At 46.9% G+C, this 22,065-nt stretch overlaps 2 protein-coding genes and 1 long non-coding RNA gene across 3 annotated transcripts; all 3 read left to right on the top strand.

The window, feature by feature from the left end:
• The first annotated feature begins 254 nt into the window (after window positions 1-254).
• Window positions 255-4,549, top strand: LOC109782874 (26S proteasome non-ATPase regulatory subunit 12 homolog A). Its single transcript, XM_020341503.4, has 11 exons — window positions 255-528; window positions 682-876; window positions 1,979-2,086; window positions 2,170-2,274; window positions 2,411-2,467; window positions 2,555-2,751; window positions 3,267-3,366; window positions 3,446-3,558; window positions 3,647-3,800; window positions 3,889-3,966; window positions 4,093-4,549. Exons 1-11 carry the CDS (start codon window positions 526-528, stop codon window positions 4,309-4,311), a joined length of 1,329 nt encoding a protein of 442 aa, XP_020197092.1. The 5' UTR covers window positions 255-525; the 3' UTR covers window positions 4,312-4,549.
• Window positions 4,550-4,770: 221 nt separating this feature from the next.
• LOC109782862 (calmodulin-binding transcription activator 4-like) lies at window positions 4,771-8,673 on the top strand. The gene is made up of 5 exons (XM_045229385.2): window positions 4,771-5,255; window positions 5,750-5,878; window positions 5,995-6,110; window positions 6,283-6,371; window positions 7,000-8,673. Exons 1-5 carry the CDS (start codon window positions 5,213-5,215, stop codon window positions 7,094-7,096), a joined length of 474 nt encoding a protein of 157 aa, XP_045085320.1. The 5' UTR covers window positions 4,771-5,212; the 3' UTR covers window positions 7,097-8,673.
• A 1,911-nt stretch (window positions 8,674-10,584) lies between these two features.
• Window positions 10,585-11,409, top strand: LOC141022755 (uncharacterized). Its single transcript, XR_012183803.1, has 3 exons — window positions 10,585-10,685; window positions 10,767-10,834; window positions 10,907-11,409. It is a non-coding gene; the product is annotated as an uncharacterized lncRNA (long non-coding RNA).
• Window positions 11,410-22,065: the final 10,656 nt, after the last annotated feature.

Raw genomic sequence — 22,065 nt, 5'->3', positions numbered from 1 at the left:
TTCGTGTTTTATCCTTTAGTGCTCTTGCCTCTTCTTCGACGCAATCCTTCGACAAAGCAATGATTCAAAATTATGCCTTTGCAATGGATGTGTCCTTTGCCATGATGACTGCGGTTCCTATTTAACACTTTGGAAATAATCAGACCTTCATATAAAATGCAGTGGTTTCAGCAGAAACAACATCTGCCACATGCTCCAGACGCGTTATAGAAGCTCTAATAAAACCTCCTGCCGGACACCTCGCTAAACAGGAGGCTCCGGCCGAGCCTGCGTGGGGGCACGTAGACGAAGTCGAGAGACCGACCAGACACCGGATCTGGGCCGTCCAGACCTCACGTCGCCATCCAAGACGCCCGGCCCGAGCCCGAGCCCGACCCGGCTCAGCACCACCACTATACTCCTCTCCCCTCGCTCCATCCCCACCCAGCGAGACCTCTCCCCCAAGCAAACCCAAATCGGCCGCCGTCCCCTCTCCTCCTCCGCCCACCCCCGCCGCCGGTGCCGCCTCCTCGCGAGATCTCGACCATGGTGAGCTCCCCCTCTTCCTCCCGCCCGCCTTCGCCCTCCCCCACCCCAACCCGGCCGCCGAGCTTCCCGGGGTTCCATCCCCATCGGCCTAGGGTTTCCGATCTGATCTGCTTGTTGCTGCCCTTGTGACGACGGTGATTTGTGGTGCTGCAGGAGGGCAGCAGCGGCCTCGACGCGGCGATCGAGTCGCTCCTGAACACGGAGAAGCAGTGCCGCCTCGCCGGAGATGTGGCCGGCACCCGGAAGGCCGCCGTCGACATCGTCGAGCTCTGCTTCAAGGACGCCGCCTGGAAGACGCTCAATGACCAGATCGTCGTCCTCTCCAAGCGGAGGGGCCAGCTCAAGCAGGTACGGCTCGCTCGCCACGCCTCCTCCCTTCTATGCTTCGTGTTCGATTGTGGCGAACTTGAGCCCGCGGCTTCGATTTTTTTAGATACTTAACTCTAGATTTATGTGGTGGAAACATCTTCAGAGAAGCTGCTCAGAGAGTTGGCTAGATTAACTTGTTAGATTTATTCTCATGTCATAAGAATTGGCTGTTCAGGCTAGATTGTCTTTGTAGGGAGAAGCTGGAATTTGTGTAGTGGAAATATGTTATTGGCTATGTCTGAAGAAAGTAGGTCTCAAATATGTTCTGTTTAGTTTGATGCCTTCATGTAATTGGATGTTTTTTTGCCGCATCTGAGGAAGACATGCCATATTGCCTAGTAACATCACTCCCTTGCAGTGTTCACTACTGTTGTAAAACTTAATGTCTTAATGGGACTCAAGAGTTACTAACTGATTTCTTTTGTTTCTAGTGGGCTGTTTCAGTGCCAACTATTCTATTTTCTTTGTTTATTTATAGCACATGTATGAAATAGATCAACAGTCAAGGGAGCAAGATTAGTCATGCTGCCTAATTATTATTTTTCTTCTACTCCGTGTTTATAGTTACTATATTTATACTGTATGTGCAGACATTGTTGAACAACATTGATGTTAGTGTTTACTTGGAGGATCTGTTTGTCCTTATAGCTGTTTTTATGCCCATGTGTGCAATTTTTTTTTTGTTTGAAGTCACTTGCATACACTCTAACCACGACAGCGGGTTCAGTAATTATATCATTTCACTGCCTTGTTCTGGTACTTGCACAAAATTACTTCTTACCAATACTTTATCACAAAGCACTAAATCAGAATGGTGAAGTGATTGCATGGTCTGATTCACTAAATAACTGTTTTACTACAGCTCTCTCTCTCTCTCTCTCCAAAACAGTAGGACCTTCTTTTGTTAGACCATGTATGTATCTTCTGCTTAATGTTCAGCTTTCATCTTATTTATTGACGGATTGGACAATATGCCATTAGCAGTTAAGCACTCTTGGCTATGTCTGCAATTGGTGTTGCCATTTGCTTTTGGTTTTGAGTTATGCACATATCTCACCTTCTTGTTCTTTATTATATGCAGGCTATTACTGCTGTGGTTCAGAAAGCGATGGAGTACATTGACGTGACACCAGACGTGGAGACACGTATTGAGCTTATCAAAACATTGAGCAGCGTCGCTGCTGGAAAAGTGAGAAGAATCGCTACTTTTTATTGTTTACGTCTGTAATACTTCTTGGCTCTCAGAAACTCATCCTTGAGCATGCATTGTAGATATATGTGGAGATAGAGAGAGCTAGATTGATCAAAAGACTTGCAAAAATCAAAGAGGAGCAGGGAAAGATTGATGAAGCTGCTGAAATCATGCAGGAAGTTGCTGTAAGTTTGCAAGCGCATTAGAATTCTTGATAAACTGTTCATCCACTATAATTATGATGTGCTTATTTTGCTGGTGCTTTTTTCCGGCAACCTTTAACTTTTTTTCTTAACTAACAACTAAGAATTTGGCCCTCAGGTTGAAACATTTGGCTCGATGGCGAAGACAGAGAAACTTGCATTCATTCTGGAGCAGGTATGTTGGCAATTGGCAATAATAGAACTTTGAAGGGTCACAGAGAAGATTGCATTCATGAGAAACCTTTCTATATCGTGGCTGCAGGTTCGGCTGTGCCTGGATCGTCAAGATTATGTGCGCGCACAAATTTTATCCAGGAAGATTAGCCCTAGGGTCTTTGATGCTGATACATCAAAGGACAAAAGGAAACCAAAGGAAGGTGATAATATGGTTCAGGAAGCCCCTGCAGATGTACCTTCACTCTTAGAACTGAAGCGCATCTACTATGAACTGATGATTCGGTATGCAGTTCTTAGTGTTACTAAACCATGATAAGTTCAAATATCTTTTCTTGTAATATGTATCAAGTTATTGCAACTTTTTTATTAGACAAAGTAAATATCATAATGTTTAGTTTACTTGACAGATAATAACAGTAATTACGGAACATAATGTTAATGTTATTGTCAACTGACACTTGTTTGTCATTACTGCAACCTGTGATCTGTTTATCATTAGAAAGCTTGTTCAAAATTCTGCCTTTTCCTGTTAGGTATCCTACATGTATATGTTCTATTTGCATGGTCATGTCATGGATACTGCTTGAATGCCTACCTGTAGATTGCAACAATATCTGATTTAGGGGCTAAAGTTGTGAAGTCAAGCTATTATTGTGCTTTAGTTCCCTATTTGAACTGCTTGATAGGTGAAAATAGGTTCCCAGTTTGAACTGCTTGATTGATAGTTGAATTTCTCAATCTGTTGAGTATTTTACATATTTGGTTGTCAATCGTGATTTCTCATTGTCTCTTTTCAGCTATTACTCACATAACAATGATTACCTGGAAATCTGCCGTTGCTACAAGTCGATCTATGAAATTCCATCAATAAAAGAGGATCCAGCAAAGTGGACACCGGTAATCTCTCACTCACCTCTCTGTGATTGCATGTGTGCCTTGTGCATACCTAACTCTATCTGACTGCCTGATTCTATAGATTCTTAGGAAGATCTGTTGGTTCTTGGTGCTGGCACCTCATGATCCAATGCAGTCAAGCCTTCTCAATGCTACACTAGAGGATAAAAACCTTTCTGAGATCCCAAATTTCAGGTACCATTGCATGCCTTTGAAGTTTAGAATTTCTGATTGACACCTGACAGGCCTCACCTAATGCTCACTTATGTTTGTGTGGAAACAGATTACTACTGAAGCAAGTTGTTACCATGGAGGTGATCCAGTGGACAAAGTTGTGGGAATTCTTCAAGGATGAATACGAGAACGAGAAGAATCTCCTTGGAGGAGCTTTAGGCACAAAAGCTGCGGAGGATTTGAAGCTGAGGATCATTGAACATGTATTGCTTTTCTTGGCTTTCACTATATGTTTATTTTCTGTTCTACCTTTGTGCTTGTCAATTGATCTTTGGTTCATGGTCTGTCCAGAATATCTTGGTTGTTTCAAAGTACTATTCGAGGATTACCCTGAAGAGGCTGGCGGATCTTCTTTGCTTGAGCTTGCAGGTCTGTATTTCCTACTTTCAGCTAGCAGCACTGCAGTACCTTGGTTTCATTAATCCCTCTGTTGATATAGGTATATATGGTGTATGCAGTATCTAATAACTTTTGTTCCAAATTGTCCTTGTACAGGAGGCAGAGAAGCATATCTCGGACATGGTGAACTCAAAGGCCCTGATTGCGAAGATCGACAGACCGATGGGGATCGTGTCCTTCCGGACAGCCCAGGACAGCAACGGGGTGCTTAACTCGTGGGCGTCGAACCTGGAGAAGCTGCTGGACCTGGTGGAGAAGAGCTGCCACCAAATACACAAGGAGACGATGATCCACAAGGCGGTGCTGAAAGCCTGAAGTGAACCATTTTGAATTGAATGTGGCCTTGTTTAGGTTGTGTGCGTAGTAGACTTTCTCTATGGATCTGAATTCACTTTCACTGTATGGGTAAAACTATTCTCTCTGCTCAGGTGGGCATCGCCTGTTTGCTTTGGGAACTCGTGTGCGAACCGGTCTCGAAATACTGTAACCACAGGGAATGACGAATGCTATTTGCTGTATTTTTCTGAACATTATTTGTATTCTTTGGCATCAACTCTTGCTGAACCTGGATGTATCTGCTCATCAGAGCGTAGACCCAGTTTCTGAATGATTTGCTGGGAGACGCGCTTGTTCTGTTTTGATTGGTATCAGTTTGTACCGAGCCCTTGCAAATTTTTACTTGCTCTGTTCATGTGAAGTTTACACGGCTGGGAGCTGTAAGCCTGTAACCATTTGGCCTTTTGCTTGCATCGTCATTGCATTGCAGGAGGAAAGAGCGGGCTAAGAGATGATGCAAAATGAGTCCAATCGTTTCCTGTTTTGTTCGTGTCGTTGTTGTTGGCGGTAGAGATGCTTCCGTTTTGCAACCGTGAAGGTGTTGCCTGTGGCTGCTCTCTTGCGTGTAAATACAGCACTGAGCTAAATAGAGTGGACCTTGGTTAGGGCCTGGCAGGTTTGCAGACGTAGCTGGTGTGCCTGAGGCCACAAATTAAATGGGCGACGACGACGAGACAGAGGAGTAATCGATGTTTGCAGATGCATGTTCGGAGTCTTTAATGTCACCGAACATTTTTTTTGTTTGAACCGAAGACCGTAGAACAACCCTTCTATTTACCGAACATCCTCCTCTTCATGCCCAACTAACTGCATCTCCCTTGCTTGCATCCACATCTTGTTCCGCCAACTGCAGCTTTCAGCGTCTGGGAGAAGAAAGAAAATGGATCCATCAGCACCACCGCCACATGCCTCCAGCTCTCTAGGTAATTAACGCCTTCTTATTTCTTTCTTCTCCATCTTCCTGGTCTGCTTTAAGATCACAGTAGGTAGCTGTGCTTCAGTATGCACCCCCTAAAAGGGGTTACTATTTTTTTGATGCAAATCAATGGTGGAGATTACACAAACCACCTCTCTAATTGGAAGGACAATTTAGTCTATCTCACATATCAAGAGAATCCCCCATCGAAATAAAAATGATTGCAGTTCACATGCAAGTAGTCAAATGAATCGTGCTACATCTTGTTGTATCTGGTTGGTAAGATGTGCCACCATAAAAGAAAATCAAACAAGACTGAATTCAGATAAATGGTACTCCCTCCGATCCATATTACTCGTCGCTCGAACGGTTGTATGTAGACGTATTTTAGCGCTAGATGCATCCGTTTGAGCGACAAGTAATAAAGACCAGAGGGAGTACTAATGATGTCATTTATCTCTTATCTGGTTGGTAAGATGTTTGTTACATCTTGTTCTTCAGATTCAGATTTTGATATACAAAATCTGCAACATGGAGTGAAGACAGTGTGGTTCAAACCTAGGGAGGTTCTCGAGATATTGCAGAACTATGAGCGGTTCCCAATCCAATACAAGACCCAGAAGCCACCAAGTAATAAAATCAGCCCTTTTTTTGCTTGCGAGATATCCTATTCAAGCTACCACGTACCTTCTCTAGCCCTGTTGGGTGTGATTAATTCACCTAGCTAATTGGTTCTGAAATTACAGGTGGTTCTTGGTTTCTTTTCGACCGTAAGGTACATCGCTTCTACCGGAGTGACGGGTATCAGTGGCAGAAAAGGATGGATGGGAAGAGCGATTATGAAGCCCATGAGTACCTTGAGGTTCTGTTCAATGTTTATCTTGTCTATTAATAAGAGTCGAAGTGTTAATCATATATGTTTGGCCGCGAACATCTGGGAAAGCCAATAAACAGTTGGGATCATTGTTGTTATGGCTGAATCAGGTGAGCTGGATAGTTAATATGCTTTCCTCTTTTGACACTGGAAATTTCAGGTTGATAATGTACGTGCACTGAATTGCTACTCTGGTCACGTAGAAAAAAAACCTACATTCCAGAGGCGGATATATTGGACGCTTGAACCGTAAGAAATCTGTTTAATTGTAGGAAGAATATGTTATGTGCTGTACTCTATGCTTTCAATTCTTAAAGGCTTCGCATAAGCTTTTGTTGTGCTCGGGTGTTTTAAAATTATGAGTGCTTCTTCTTAGAACATAACCGCATGCATAGCAACTTTGTCCGCATGCTCCGCATGGGGGATCTTTTAATGGGAACCCGGAGGGGAACTTATAAACATTCCATCGCCACATGGAGTTATCTTCTCTTGCGCTAGGGTAAAGCCTGTTGCATTTGTTCCTATTCACAAGTTATTTTGTCTATGGTTATTGCTTTGAAGTTTCAGCATACATCTGAGATGTTCCCAACAACTAGAAACCACCATTCACCAATGCCTTGTAGGCATGTTAAAATTTGTAGTATTCGTCCACTTTTTCTGATGATGCAAAATGGTGTAAGAGAATTTATTCCTGAAGGCAATCCTATAATATTATTAGGAGTCACCAAAATAGGCATACTGTGGGAATGTTGGTTAACATTTGCTGATCCCCCCCCCCCCCCCCCCCCCCCCCCCACCCCCCCGGCGGGTAAATAAGAATCGTTAATCAACATGTAAAATTCAATTCGCATATAATGACAGCAATTCATATTTGCAGGGCTTACCAGCACATTGTCCTTGTCCACTATAGAGACGTCCTAAAGGTTTGTCTCTTGTTTTATCTTCCTTTTGTCACAACAGACCTGCAATTCTGATACTTAACACTAGGATGAGTGAAACAATAACATTGGTCTACTATCCGCAGTTCCGTATTCACTCTCAACTGTTGGAAATATTTTAAGATATCAGATTAATCACTGGGGCAAAGAACCAGTGAAATTGAACTTGAGATTGTGTAAACTTGTATTGGTTAACACACCTATTAAGCTAGTACATATGACTGGCAACATATATCACGTGCTCACTCACACTCCGCTTCCTACGAATCTGGAATCAGATTCCTTAAAATTCAAGTGCAGATGGTGAGATGTCCAAATAATCGTCTCGATAATTTTACAGTGTCTAAAGAGAACCGGAGTAACTTTTTTTTATTAGAAAACACTCAAATTTTGTACCGTCTGATCTAATGAACTCAAGTAATCCCATCCGACCCCGTGCACCCTCCACACCGTGTGTTCCAAACCCAACTCTATTCCCAGGACACAAATTTCAGTTTTCAAATCTGGATATGGACATTTCACCTCTCTATTTTGAACATGTGAGAATCAACATTCCCCCATCACCATCACAGTGGGACACAAAAAATATACTCCCTCTGATCCATATTAATTGATGCACACTTAGTACAACTTTGTACTAAAGTTGTACTAAGTATGCGTCAATTAATTTGGATCGGAGGGTGTCGTGGTTTTGTCACGGTAGATGTCCTAGTGAAAGGACTTAGTCGTAGAGCCATCGCGACAGGTTAGCTTAAAGGGGTTAAAGCGGACAAAGGACGCAGAGAGTTTATATTGGTTCGGCCCCTTGCGGTGAAGGTAAAGGCCTAATCCAGTTGTTGTGGAATTGCTAGGGTTTCGATGACCAGGGAGTGAATTCGCTATGCCTGGCTCTCGAGTTGTTGTTTGTTGTCCCTAAACCGCCGCCGGGTCGTCCCCTTATATACATGGGTTGACGCCCGTCGGTTTACAGAATCCCGAGGCCGGCTCATAAACGTGTCCGGCCCGGTCTCTACTCTTCCTATCTTACAACACAAGTTTACATATCAATGTCGGTTTATGTCTACAGGCCTTAATCCGCCTTTGGGCCCTGGGCCTTCGTAAAGCGCCACAATCCTTGTCTTCATGGGCTTCAAATATAATAACTCATTATGGGGATAACGCGACCTCTCCTGGCCGGTTTATACCCATCAGTAATATCCCCAACATTAGGCCCCAGATTGATTTGAACTGGTTCATGTCAATCTTCAACACTTAGGAAAATTCCTCCTTCAGCACCTTCACGTAAATCTTGTAAACCGCCATGACGTCATCTTTATTTAAAGATGGTATATATCTGACCTTCATTAATGAGCCTCCGACAATCGAGGCGACCGCTCTGTCACATATCCAATCTTTGGGATCCTCGATTCTCGCGCCTGTCACTCATCCATTCACCTTATAAATAAGGCCAAGGGTCATTTTCACTTTTCCCCTTCGTGCCCCTTCACATCGTCCTCTTCCTCGCGCCGACCGAACGTTCCAGCTCTGCCGCCGCCGTCGACCTTCGCTTCTGCCCCAACAACGGCCGCTGCATCACCCTGATCGAACCAGAAAGCCGCGGCGCCTCTCCGCTGTTCCTGTGATACTGGTAAGTCTTCTCTCCTTTCACCCTAGATCTTGTCATTAGGGTTTGTGTTCATCGGAGTTCACCGAAGTTCTAGAGCTGTTCTTCCCTGTTCTTCTCAGTAGCATAAATGGCAAGTTAGATATGATATTTTCCTATGTCGTCATAGTTATAGCTCCTTTTTTCCTCATTAGAGCATCCCCTTCATATAGACAAACTCATCTAAACTTGATGAACTGTTTAAGCACCTGAAATTTAGGTCTGAATATATTCTAATTTTCTGTCGCACCGCAGATCTGAAATTATCATATCAATCTGTGAAACCTGTTTTTCATCACTTAGTCATCTCAGATTTGTACCTTCCGCATCGATATGGGCGGTTTAACTTTTTAGAAAATGATAATCCGGTAGGTACCATTAGTCCCCTCTTAAACCGCCAATTCGTTATCTTTGTAACTCCTCCAATGCCAGACTCCGGTTTAATATGTCAGACTCCGATTTAACAAAGTGTACATGCCTCTGATCTTGCGTCGCTTTATGCCTGTCCGTCATAAATCTTAAACCGGCATTGATCTTTTTCCAGCTTTTCATTGAAATGGCCAAACAATTTTATGCTTGTAACTGGGTCCCTTCCCGGGTTATGGAAGCGCAACTAGAGGGATGTGCCGCAACTGGCGCTTTAGCAAAGAAAGAAGTCATCCACTGGAGGGTCCCCGGTCCAGAAAATCCTCCTGAGCCAAAAGATGGAGAAGTAGTCGTATTTGTTGATCACCTGGGTCGAGGGTTTAGCCCTCCCGGATCAAAATTTTTCTGAGATGTACTTGCTAGTTTTCAACTCCATCCTCAGGACATTGGCCCAAACTCCGTGTCCAATGTTTGCAATTTCCAAGTATTTTGTGAGGCTTATCTTCAAGAGGAGCCCACAGTTTAACTGTTTAGAGATTTCTTCTATTTAAACCGTTGTACCGAGTTTACAGACGGTCCCAACACTGAACTTGGTGGAATGGCTATTCAAAAGAGGAAATATGTCAGCTTCCCTCACGCCAAGTTTTATAGTCACCCCAAGGACTGGAATCAGACTTGGTTTTATTGCAAAGATACGTCTCCAACTGATGAAAATCCTCTGCCGGGTTACCGTCCTCACCGGCTTAGCAACACACATCCCTTTCCTCAGAGACTGACTGCAAAGGAAAGGTCCAACTATGCACCGCAACTGTCAAAGCTCAGAGCCTTTATGGCGAACGGTTTAATAGGTGTTGACTTTGTTCGCTGCTGGATATCCTGGAGCATTCTGCCCTTAAGCCGGCACCCCAGTTTAATGTGTGAATACACAGGGAGTTTAAAGGATCCCCAACGACATATTGATATTGAGCTGACAAAGGCTGAAGTCACTGAGTCTGTTAAGAAAATACTAAATGAACCGGAGGCTGTCTGTAGCAAGACTAGGTTAAGTCCTTTCTGCACTTCCAATAAACCGCCAGCTGTAAGAATCATATAACTTTTTGTTTTAACTTGACCCTTTTAAATACTCTCTCAAAATTTTATCCATCTTTGACAGGGTGATGATCCGTTCTTGAAAAAGAAACCACAGGATAAACCGGCCAAGACACCTCGCCCCAAGACCAAGGTTATTAAAAAACCTGCTAAGAAGAGGACCACTGAGTCTTATGAACCAAATGCTGACGCTGATCTGGATAATCCGGACTCAGAGGTAGAACTTGACTCCCTGGTTCTTTTTTCATACACCTCATTGACAATGACTATTATCAAGATGACGCTGAAGGCAGCCAAGCTGATGATGTAGAGGTAATTATTCTTTCCTCCGGTTCAGATCCTCTGCCAACATAGAAAATCCGTCGAGCAAACCGGAAAGTAAAATTTTCTCACCCCCTTGCTCACTTGGACCCAAACTTTCTTTTGAAGACGCAGCAACACGAAGCTCGCCGCACAACCCGGCACAGCGGCCTGGTAGTTACCTCCGCCGGCTTACCGAACACTCCAGTCCGGAAACGCCGATCAAAGGTCTCTTATATTCCTGATACTTCTTGCCCCAAGGCGGGTTGTTTCCGACAGCCTCTTAATCCGTCTGATTCAAATTATCAGGGCACACCTCACTCATCCTCTGGCGAGTCAACGGCCACACAACTTCCACCCCTCAAGACAGTTCCTGGGTGAGTTATGTTTTGATTTATCCTTACTATATTATATCTGTCCGATTTATTGATCTTCATGTTTGTTTGCAGCGCCAAGCCTAGACCCAGCAAGAAGGCCCGGTTAAATAAACCGTCTGATGACAATGTCACTATTGAACCGGAAAAGACTCCAGATCAGGTAGAGACAAATGCTGACGCTATGCTTGATGATCCGCCACCTCAAGACCATGACTTTTTAGCTGAACAAGTAGAAGTTGACGCCACAGGCCATGCTGATACTCCAACAAGCCCGACCCGAACTGATGATAAACCGACAAGTCCAGCTAAGGCTGTTGACAAACCGTCAACTCCAGTGAAGGCTGCTGATGACAAAGAAGATGACATTATGATTACTGGCTTCGGCCACACCGCTCCTGGCAATCCTGTTGCTTTATTGAAGCATAGTGCCAAGGACGAGCTTTCTGCTATGGGCAAAGGCAAATGGAACACAGATTTATCAAGCTATGCCCACCTCAACGCCCAAGACATCCATTCTGGTTTTTTAAATCGTCTGTACACAAGCCGCAACTTCGAAGCCGGTTTAGTGAATCTGATGAAGGAGCGATATGAGGTAACTGCATAACCACTTCTCTCTTATGTCCAATTCCAAATATCAACTCCGGTAGCCCCCAAGTGCCAGTTTATGATAACCATCTAAACCGGGACTTTCTAACATCTCAACTTGCATGCTTAGCCTCCAAGGGCCGGGTTATCTTTTTTAAGATGAACCGGTACTTTGGAATTGTAATATTGTAACTTTTGCCGGTGTACCCCCAAGGGCCGGTTTATCTTTTCAAGGTAAACCGGGACTTTAGAAGAATACCCATAATGTAACCTTGAACAAACATACATTAGCCCCCAAGTGCCAAGAGTAATACTTGTATTGCGCTTGGGACTTGTAGAAATTTTTGATAACAAGCAAATAGGCATTAGCCCCCAAGTATCAGGTGCATAACTTGTTATGTGCTTGGTACTTCAAATATGTACAGGAGACTCATGATATGTCTGTCTCTTATAGGCTGAGCTGAGCAAAAGGAAGCTCAAACCGCTGATCTGCAAGAAAACATCAAGTCCCAGCAAGAAGAAACCTCCAAAGCCAAAGATGAGCTGACCAGTGCCTTAGCCGCCATGGAAAAGCTGAAGTAGGGTTTCAACAAGGAGCGGGCGGATTGGGACACAGAAAAATCCGCATTGCAAAAAAGAGCCGAGGATGCAGAAGCAGCTCTTAAACCGGTGGTAGACGAGCTGACTGGCGTGAAGCGGCAAATACATGCCATGACTGTTGCTGTGTTTGGTAAATATCCTTGCTTTAAATTTTTCAACATATCATCCCATATAGTGCCGGTTTACTTATGTTCACAATGATGCAGGAACTCGCATTAGTCATCTGGGCTCTGACATATAGAAGAAGCTGAAGGCTGCCTATACCCTTATAGAGCAGTTATATACCGGCGCGCAACGGGTCATATGCACTGCTTCTCATAACAAGCCGCCCCCAACCTTGATCAAAGAAACTTTAGAAAGGTTGTCAATGCTGCCTGCCCGGGTTGAAGAATTGAAAAGATCGGCTGCAAGGGCAGGTGCTCTGACTGCGGTAACCCGGGCTAAAGCATGGGTGCCTGATCTTGATCCGGTGGATGTGGGTAAGGGCTTTCCGAGCTTAAGGGAGGACGGATCAGAGTTTGACAATGATGCTCTCCGAGTCATAACCAGGGAGATGCGTCCACTGGCCTGCCAATTGGCTGAAGAAGCTGACCTTTCATACTATCAGGCGAGTTATGACATCAACAACAAACGGGTTGCTGCACCAACTCCTGAAGCTCAAAATCTCATCCCGCCAATCCGTAAGCACACCTATGCCCCTGACATTGAACCGTCCACCCTTATAAGCGACGAAACTGTATTCCAAGCCCTAAATGGGATCGATTGGGCAACCATTGATTTCCAGCCACTGGGTAGAGATGAGGAGGATGAACCGGCGCAAGATGAGCCGCAGCCGTGAGGTCAGCCTGGTGACGAGTCATGATTCGGAGGCCGGTTTAGCCTTCTGCGTACCGCAACACTTGCCGAAAAACAATTATCCTTTTGGGCATGAAAGCGCCTTGTAATAGGCTAGTTCAAACACTTGGTCTGCTATGCCATCACGCATATTTATTTTGCTTGACATCGTTAATTCGCCATGCTTAAGATATATGATGTTCATAATCCGTAGCTACTCCTGCATATAAGAAGTTGAAAGTGTCCTGGCGGTTTACCATCGGACGGGTCATGATGCCCAAATACCTAGCCAGGGTTTATAACCAAGGCTGTAAAAAGATAATCAAATATGAAAATAAATGATACCTGTGACATGGAATCACATTGTTGGTTGACCAACTTTTGTAGTAAGGGCGATAACCCTAATCATGAGTACTGATAACTCCTTCCATATTGTGCCGGTTTATGATAAAACCGTACCGGGTTGTGATAAACACCGGATTATCCATATATAACACTGGCGACTTATAGTCGAAACCAGACCAGGTTAATAAGCGCCGGATTATAACTGATCCTGTACTGACAACTTGTAGTTGAAAGCCAAGCCGGGTCAACAAACACCGGTTTATCAGAAAATATTATAAATCTCATCCAAGGAAAAAGAACTTGGCAAATAAAAGCATAAAAGGAACATGCGAGGCTTTTCACGGGCTGCCAGGCCCCAAATCGAGGCTTTTCATGGGCTGCCAGGCCACTGAGTTAAACCATTTTACAAAGCCTTTTAAGATGGACCTCAATCTTTAACCAATTGTCGTTTTAACTTTGACAAGTTCAGGGTCTATGAGATTGACTTGTCAAAAGTTCGGCGGGTCATACCAGGTTTACCTGGACTGAGTGGCTTACTTAAAAAGGCAGGATAACCCGGGGTTTTAGGTGAATACACCTGGCTTCCAAGCCATGGCTTGATAGCCTATTACAAGTGTAGATTCTTTGTTCATTGCGAAGCAAAGAATCCCCAAGCAATATTTTGAGCTGTGCTTAGTGGGTGCCTATGTTTGAGTTGTGCTTTTGCAACACTCTCTTTGGCCCCTAAGTAATTTTCTTTTGGCCTTGAGCCGATCAAGAGGTGTAGCTATGGTTCGAATACGACCAAGCCCCCAAGTGATTTTCCTTGTGGCCTTGCGCCGATCAAGAGGCGTAGCTATGGTTCGAATACAACCAAGCCCCCAAGTGATTTTTATATATGGCTTTATAAGCTGAATCAAGGGGTAAACCGGACGCCGCTTTATAAACAGAAGCCCCCATGTAACCATACATGATGTAAGAAAAGCAATAGATACCCCGCTTTAGCTGAGGCTCCGGTTTATTATATTGATCATAATATATACATTGTCATAACTATGTACATAAGCAGAGCCTGTGGCTCAAGTATAGTAAGGCCGAACATGAGAGATATTCCATGGCCGGTGGGTCTCCTCCTCCGATTTACGTGAGTCTTTGTGCTCTCGAACATCTATAAGGTAGTATGACCCGTTATGCAAATTCTTGCTGACCACAAAGGGCCCTTCTCAAGGCGGGGATAACTTGTGCATATCAGTCTGATCCTGGATGAGTCGGAGCACCAGATCGCCTTCTTGAAAAGTTCTGGTTCTAACCCGGCGGCTGTGATAGCGACGCAGATCTTGCTGGTAAATCGCCGAATGAGCTGCTGCAATGTCACGCTCCTCATCTAACAGGTCAAGTGCTTCCTGTCGTGCCTTCTCATTGTCAGCTTCGACATAAGCCGCTACACGAGGCGAATCATCACGGATGTCACTAGGGAGGACCGCCTCTGCTCCGTAAACCATGAAAAAAGGCGTGTAACCGGTAGATCTGTTGGGCGTGGTATTGATGCTCCATAACACAGAAGGTAACTCCTCCACCCAACAACCCTGCGTCTTTTGCAAAGGAACCATGAGCCGGGGTTTGATGCCTCTCAAAATCTCTTGATTGGCTCTCTCCGCTTGACCATTAGATTGGGGGTGAGCCACTGATGATACGTCAAGCCGGATGTGCTCACGTTGGCAAAATTCTTTCATAGCACCCTTAGACAGATTAGTGCTATTATCAGTTATGATGCTGTGTGGAAAACCAAACCGGAAAATCACCTTCTTGATGAATTGAACCGCCGTGGCTCATCACACTTACTGACTGGCTCTGCTTCCACCCACTTAGTGAACTTGTCAACTGCCACCAACAGGTGGGTCTTCTTATCCTTGGATCTCTTAAAGGGTCCAACCATATCCAGCCCCCAAGTCGCAAACGGCCAAGTGATTGGAATCATCCTTAGTTCTTGAGCCGGAACATGAGCTCGGCGTGAAAATTTTTGACAGCCATCACACCTTTTGACCAAGTCCTTAGCATCGGCATGAGCCGTCAGCCAATAAAACCGTGACGAAAAGCCTTGGCTACCATAGACTTTGAACCGGCGTGGTGGCCACAATCTCCTTCGTGGATCTCACACAAAATCTCACGGCCTTCTTCAGGAGACACGAAACGCTGAAATGCCCCTGTCACACTGCAATGATGTAACTCTCCATTGACAATAGTCATGGACTTGGACCGCCGGATTATCTGCCTGGCCAAGGTTTCATCCTCCGGTAACTCACCCCGGTTCATATACGCCAAATATGGGACCGTCCAATCTGGGATGACATGAAGAGCCGCCACCAACGGAGCCTCCGGATCAGGAACAGCCAAATCCTCCTCTGTAGGGAGCTTGACCGACGGATTATGTAGTACTTCCAGAAAGACGTTGGGTGGAACCGGTTTACGTTGGGAACCCAAATGACTTAAAGCATCCGCCGCTTCGTTCTTCCGCCGGTCCACATGATCGACCTGATAACCTTTGAAGTGACCTGCAACAATGTCCACCTCTCGACGATATCCTGCCATGAGTGGGTCCTTGGAATCCCAAGTACCAGACACTTGTTGAGCCACCAGGTCCGAGTCACCGAAGCACTTAACTTGGCTTAAATTCATCTCCTTAGCCATCCGAAGACCATGGAGTAAAGCCTCATATTCAGCTGCATTGTTAGTGCAAGGGAACATTAAACGAAGAACATAACAAAACTTATCACCTCGTGGGGAAGTTAATACGACTCCAACCCCCGAGCCCTCCAATTGCCTGGACCCATCGAAATGAATAGTCCAATAAGTATGATCCGGCTTCTCTTCTGGCGCCTGTAACTCTGTCCAGTCATTGATGAAGTCCATAAGTGCCTGAGATTTGATCGCCGTCCGGGGCATATATTTTAACCCGTGAGGCCCAAGCTCAATAGCCCACTTGGCAACCCGGCTAGTTGCTTCCCTGTTCTGGATTATATCCCCCAAAGGAGTAGAACTGACCACAGTGATAGGATGGCCCTGGAAATATTGCTTAAGTTTCTGGCTCGCCATAAAAACTCCGTACACCAGCTTATGCCAATGTGGGTACCTCTGCTTGGACTCAATAAGTACCTCACTGATATAATAAACTGGCCGTTGAACCGGATACTCCTTTTCGGCCTCCTTACGCTCCACCACAATAGCCACGCTAATAGCCCAGGCATTAGCAGCCACATATAACAACAAGGGCTCTTTATCAACAGGAGCAGCAAGGATAGGTGGCTCGGCTAGCTGCCGCTTTAAGTCCTCAAATGCTTCATTGGCGGCGTCACTCCAGACGAAGTCATCTGTCTTCTTCAGCATCTGATATAAAGGGATGGCCTTCTTTCCAAGGCGACTGATAAACCGGCTTAAGGCTGCAATCTGGCCAGCCAGGCGTTGAACATCATTGATACACTTTGGTTTAGCCAAGGAAGTAATAGCCTTGATTTTCTCCGGATTAGCTTCAATGCCCCTGTTAGAAACCAGAAAGCCCAAGAGTTTGCCTGCCGGTACACCAAAGACACACTTGGCCGGATTAAGCATCATCTTATAAACCCGGAGGTTATCAAAAGTCTCCTTCAAGTCATCTATCAATGTCTCCTCCTTTCTGGATTTCACCACAATATCATCCACATAAGCATGAACATTCCGGCTGATCTGATTATGAAGGAAATTGTGCACACAACGCTGATAAGTCGCCTGGGCACTCTTGAGCCCAAAAGGCATAGACACATAGCAGAAGGCTCCAAAGGGAGTTATAAAAGCTATCTTCTCCTGGTCCTTAACTGCCATTTTGATCTGATGGTAACTAGATTATGCATCCAGAAAGCTCAAACGCTCACAACCCACCGTAGCATCAATGATCTGATCAATACGAGGGAGAGCAAAAGGATCTGCTGGACAAGCCTTGTTCAAATCTGTGTAATCCACACACATACGCCAAGTGCCGTTCTTCTGAAGTACCAGCACCGGATTAGCCAACCACTCAGGATGAAATACTTCGAGGATAAACCCAGCCGCTAAGAGCCTGGCTACCTCCTCACCATATAGCCTTGCGCCTTTCTTCATTGAAGCGGTGGAGAAACTGCTTGACCGGTTTAAACTTGGGATCAACATTAAGACTGTGCTCAGCGAGTTCCCTCGGTACACCTGGCATGTCGGAGGGTTTCCATGCAAAGATGTACCGGTTCTCACGGATGAACTCGATGAGCGCGCTTTCCTATTTTGGATCCAAGTTAGCGCTGATGCTAAACTGCTGGGATGAATCGCCAGGAACAAAATCAACTAGCTTAGTCTCATCAGCCGATTTAAACTTCAAGGCCGGATCATGCTCTGTAGTTGGTTTCTTCAAAGAGGTCATATCCGCCGGATCAACATTGTCTTTGTAGAACTTCAACTCCTCTGTTGCACAAACCGACTCAGCATATGCCGCATCACCTTCTTCACATTCTAAAGCGATCTTGCAGCTCCCTTGCACTGTGATGGCCCCCTTATGGCCCGGCATCTTGAGCTGCAGATAAACATAATAGGGCCTTGCCATGAACTTGGCATAAGCCGGCCGTCCAAACAGGGCATGATATGGGCTCTTGATCTTCACCACTTCGAAAGTCAGCGTTTCCGATCTCGAGTCATGCTCATCTCCAAAAGCAACCTCCAGAGCTATCTTACCAACCGGATACGCCGATTTACCAGGCACCACACCATGAAAAACGGTGTTTGACGGTTTAAGATTTTTATCTGTTAACCCCATGCGACGGAAGGTTTCATAATAAAGGATATTGATACTACTCCCTCCATCCATGAGTACGTTGGTGAACTTATATCCTCCAACCTGAGGTGCCACCACCAATTCTAGATGACCTGGATTATCAACCCGAGGTGGATGATCCTCTCGACTCCACACAATGGGCTGTTCAGACCAGCGCAAGTAACGGGGCACCGCCGGTTCAAAGGAGTTCACTGCCCTTTTATGAAGCTTCTGATCGCGCTTGCACAGGCTTGTGGTGAAGACATGGTACTGCCCACTATTCAACTGCTTCGGGTTGCTCTGGTAACCCGACTGCCGCTGTTGTTGCTGACTCCCCTCATGATTATAACCACCTTGGTTGCCCTGATTGCCTTGATTGCCATGTCCGCTCTGATTACCGTGAAATCTTGAACCGGAACTGCCTCCGCCGTAACCCGGCCCATGAGATCCGGGGCTTGAACCGCTGCCTGGTCCATGATCATACCGAAAAAATCTGAATTTTTGAACTCCCGCATAATATAACAATCCTTCCAGAGGTGCGTGGCCGGCTTATCCCGCGACCTGTGCTTCGGGCAAGGCTGGTTTAACAGGTGAGACAGGCGCTCAGGATTGGGACCTTATCCTCCACCACGCGGGGGCGGCTTACCCTTACGACACTGGCCATTATTCTGCGTGTTGGTATTAGCCACAAAATCTAGACTGTTATCCGCTTTACGCTTAATGCTGTCCCGTCGGGTTATGCTGCTGCCCTTTGGTGCTACCGCTCTTCTTTCCCTTCCCTGTCTTATCATCGTCAGACTCGGGGTCCTTGGTACTATCAGAGTCGGCATACTTCACCAGAGCTGCCATAAGTGTCCCCATGTCATTGCAGCGACGTTTGAGCCGTCCCAACTTCAACTTCAGGGGTGCAAACCGGCAGTTGCCTTCCAACATTAAAACTGTTGTATCAGCGTTGATGCGGTCAGATGAATGCAATATTTTTGAAACCCGGCGCACCCAATGGGTTGTTGACTCTCCTTCCTCCTGGACACAGGCAGCTAAGTCCACAATTGACATGGGCTGCTTGCATGTATCCTTGAAATTCTGGATAAACCGGGCCCTTAACTCGGCCCATGACCCAATGGAGTTAGCTGGCAGGTTTTTCAACCATGTGCGAGCTGTTCCCTCCAACATCATGGTGAAGTATTTAGCACATGCCGCATCGTCCACATCCAGCATCTCCATTGCCATCTCATAGCTTTCAACCCATGACTCGGGGGATAAATCGGCAGTGTAATTCGGCACCTTACGTGGGCCCTTGAAATCCTTGGGCAGCCGTACATTGCACAGCGCTGGGACGAGACATGGCACCCCCAAAGAACTGGAGGTAACGCCTGGTTCCACCGAAGTTGTTGGACGAACCGGAGTAAGTTGGCGGGCTTCATGCTGCGCTGCTAACTCGGCCTCTCGACGTGCCCTAGCACGATCCACGACATCCTAAGCATCACCACCGCCACCCGCCAGGTTATGCCCATGAGGCGGATTACGATTTCGCGCACTGCTCGACACGGCCGGTTCATCCATCTGCCTGCTGTAACTCCGGCTTGGGCGGGGAGTGGAATGAATCCTCTCGCGGCTGTAGGAATAAGCCTGTTGTTGAGTCAAGGCTGTCTGAAGGAGCTCTCTAGCCCGTCGTGTCTCGACCGCTACTGGGGACTCGCCTTCGATCGGGAGAGCTGCCAATCGCGAAGCGGCGGCAACAATGTTATCCAACGGGTTAGAGTAATGACCCGGTGGTGTTGGGACGTGCTGTGGCAGGACATTGTTCTGACGAGGCGGATCCGTCGGGCGCGGCTGAACCGGCGTCCCCGTTCCAGGTGCCTCCGCCCGGTTTACCACTGGCTGATTACTGGTTCCTGCTCCTGGTGTGTTAAAGAGATTTCTTGCCTCATAAACCGGAGGTAGGTGAGATCGGTACCTTCTCCTCATGACATCATTTGACGCGCTCTGATCTAACATAAGCCGGTAAGCCTGTGCATCCAACTCAGCTCGTTCTGCAGCCATCACTACTGGAATTTGCTTATTTGCCGTCTGCCTATTCTTTGCCGTCCGCTGGCGGACGGCAAAGAAGGTCTTTGTCGTCAGCTTGAAAAAAACGGACGACAAAGAACTGGCTGATGGCAAAGAATGTCTTTGCCATCAGCCAATTCTTTGCCGTCTGCTGGCGGATGGCAAAGAATCTTTGCCGTCAGCTGGCGGACGGCAAAGAGAGAGGTGGGCCCCACTAACGAGCTGTTTAGAAAAAAACCTAACGGCCCCCCTCTTTGCCGTCTGCTAGCAAACGACAAAGAGCAAAAAAGCGGACGACAAAGGGGGGGCGGACGGCAAAGAGATAACCTAACTAACGGCCGTCCCCCACCCCGCTCCCTCCCCCCCCCCTCTCTCTCTCTCTCTCTCTCTCTCTCTCTCTCTCTCTCTCTGTCCTCCCCACCCCAACGACCACCGCCACCCGCCGCCGCCCCCGCCACCAGCCACCCGCCGCCACCCCCACCACTCGCCGCCGCCGCCCGCCCACCCACCGCCTCTAGCCCCGTCGCCCCGACCACCCGCCGCCCCCTTGCCCCGTCGCCCCACCGCCCGCCGCCGCCCCCTCGCCCCGTCGCCCCTCACCCCTCTCCTGCGGCGCCCCTTCCATGCCGGCCAGCCGCCCCCTCCCCTTCCCTGCGTGGCCGTCCCCGCCCCGTCCCGCCGCGGCCTCCCCTCCACCGGGCCACCGCCGCCCCACCCGCTGCGGCCTCCCCCTCCACCAGGCCGCCGCTGCCCCCACCCGCCACGGACTCCCCTCCACCAGGCCGCCGCCGCCCCACCCGCCGCGGCCTCCCCCTCCACCGGGCCGCCGCCTCCCCCTCCACCGGCGATCCCCTGCGTAGGTGAGTGATCTCCCCCCTTTTTTTAGTTTAGTTTCTTTTAGTTACTTTTAGTTAATTTAGTTTCTGTTTTAGTTATAGTTTTAGTTTAGTTTTAGTTTTATTTTTAGTTTAGTTTATTTTAGATTAGTTTTAGTTTAGAAGAATAAGAAGAGTAGAAGGAGGAGGAGGAGGGAGGAAGAGGTGGAGGGAGAAGAAGAAAGAAAAGAAGAAGAAGAAAGAAGAAAGAAGAAGAAGATGAAGAAGAAGAAGAGGAAGAAAGAAGAGGAAGAGGAGGAGGGAGGAAGAGGAGGAGAAGAAGAAGAAGAAGAAAAGAAGAAGAAGAAGAAGAGGAAAAAGGAGAAGAGGAAGAAGAAGAAGAAGAAGAAGAAGAAAAGAAGAAGAAGAAGAGAAGAAGAAGAAAAGGAAAAAACAGGAAAAAAGAAGAAGAAGAAAATAAAGATACCCTGACACCCCGACCCCGACACCCCGACACCCTGACACCCCGACCCCGACATCCTGACAGCCTGACACCACACCCCGACCCCGACCCCGACACCCTGACACCCTGACCCCGACACGCCACCCCGACACCCCGGCACGACACCCCGACCCCCGACACCCTGACACCACACCCCGACCTCGACCCCGACCCCGAAACAGCACCCCGACCCCGACACGGCACCCCGACCCCGACACGACACCCACGACACCAGAGGCCGACGAGGTCATATATTTGTGAATTATGAGTTAGGTCATATATTTGATGCCACTGAACCCTATGAGCCCGTCATTGATTATAGTGATGATGATGATTATGCATTTATTGATGATAGTGATCGAGATTATTAGTAGTGTCAGGTATTCAATTTTTTTATGTTGTACTTGATGATGATACACAAGTGATATACATATTATTATTCATGTTGGTATTTTTTTATGTTGTACTAATTTCGTTTACTCTTTGTCATGGCAGGTGTTGAAAGATGGTGGGCGCTGGTCGGGAGCGCTCCGAGGCCCCTTCTTCGTCGGCGCGTGGTGGGAGGTCTTCCATTCCACACGCACCTCTCCGCCGAGCGTTGCTGGACAGTATGGCGACACCGCCGGGCCCTTCTTCGTCGACAGCGGTGCCCAGCAGGGGACGAGGTAAGGGAGGGAAGAAGAGAGGAGTTGGAGCACGTGGTCGCGGGAGA

The sequence above is a fragment of the Aegilops tauschii genome, chromosome 5, assembly GCF_002575655.3.
Source record: "Aegilops tauschii subsp. strangulata cultivar AL8/78 chromosome 5, Aet v6.0, whole genome shotgun sequence".
NCBI classification, from domain to species: Eukaryota; Viridiplantae; Streptophyta; class Magnoliopsida; order Poales; family Poaceae; genus Aegilops; species Aegilops tauschii.
This window is presented reverse-complemented; position numbering and strand designations above follow the sequence as displayed.

Bases quoted from the DNA above. Each gene is read 5' to 3' on its own strand.
- LOC109782874 (XM_020341503.4), top strand. The intron at 2,468-2,554 runs GTATGTTGGCAA...TCGTGGCTGCAG, and splicing joins TTGCATTCATTCTGGAGCAG to GTTCGGCTGTGCCTGGATCG. The intron at 3,801-3,888 runs GTATTGCTTTTC...TGGTCTGTCCAG, and splicing joins AGCTGAGGATCATTGAACAT to AATATCTTGGTTGTTTCAAA.
- LOC109782862 (XM_045229385.2), top strand. From the start codon at position 5,213: ATGGATCCATCAGCACCACCGCCACATGCCTCCAGCTCTCTAG. The intron at 5,256-5,749 runs GTAATTAACGCC...CTTGTTCTTCAG, and splicing joins ACATGCCTCCAGCTCTCTAG to ATTCAGATTTTGATATACAA. The intron at 6,372-6,999 runs GTAAGAAATCTG...TCATATTTGCAG, and splicing joins ATATATTGGACGCTTGAACC to GGCTTACCAGCACATTGTCC.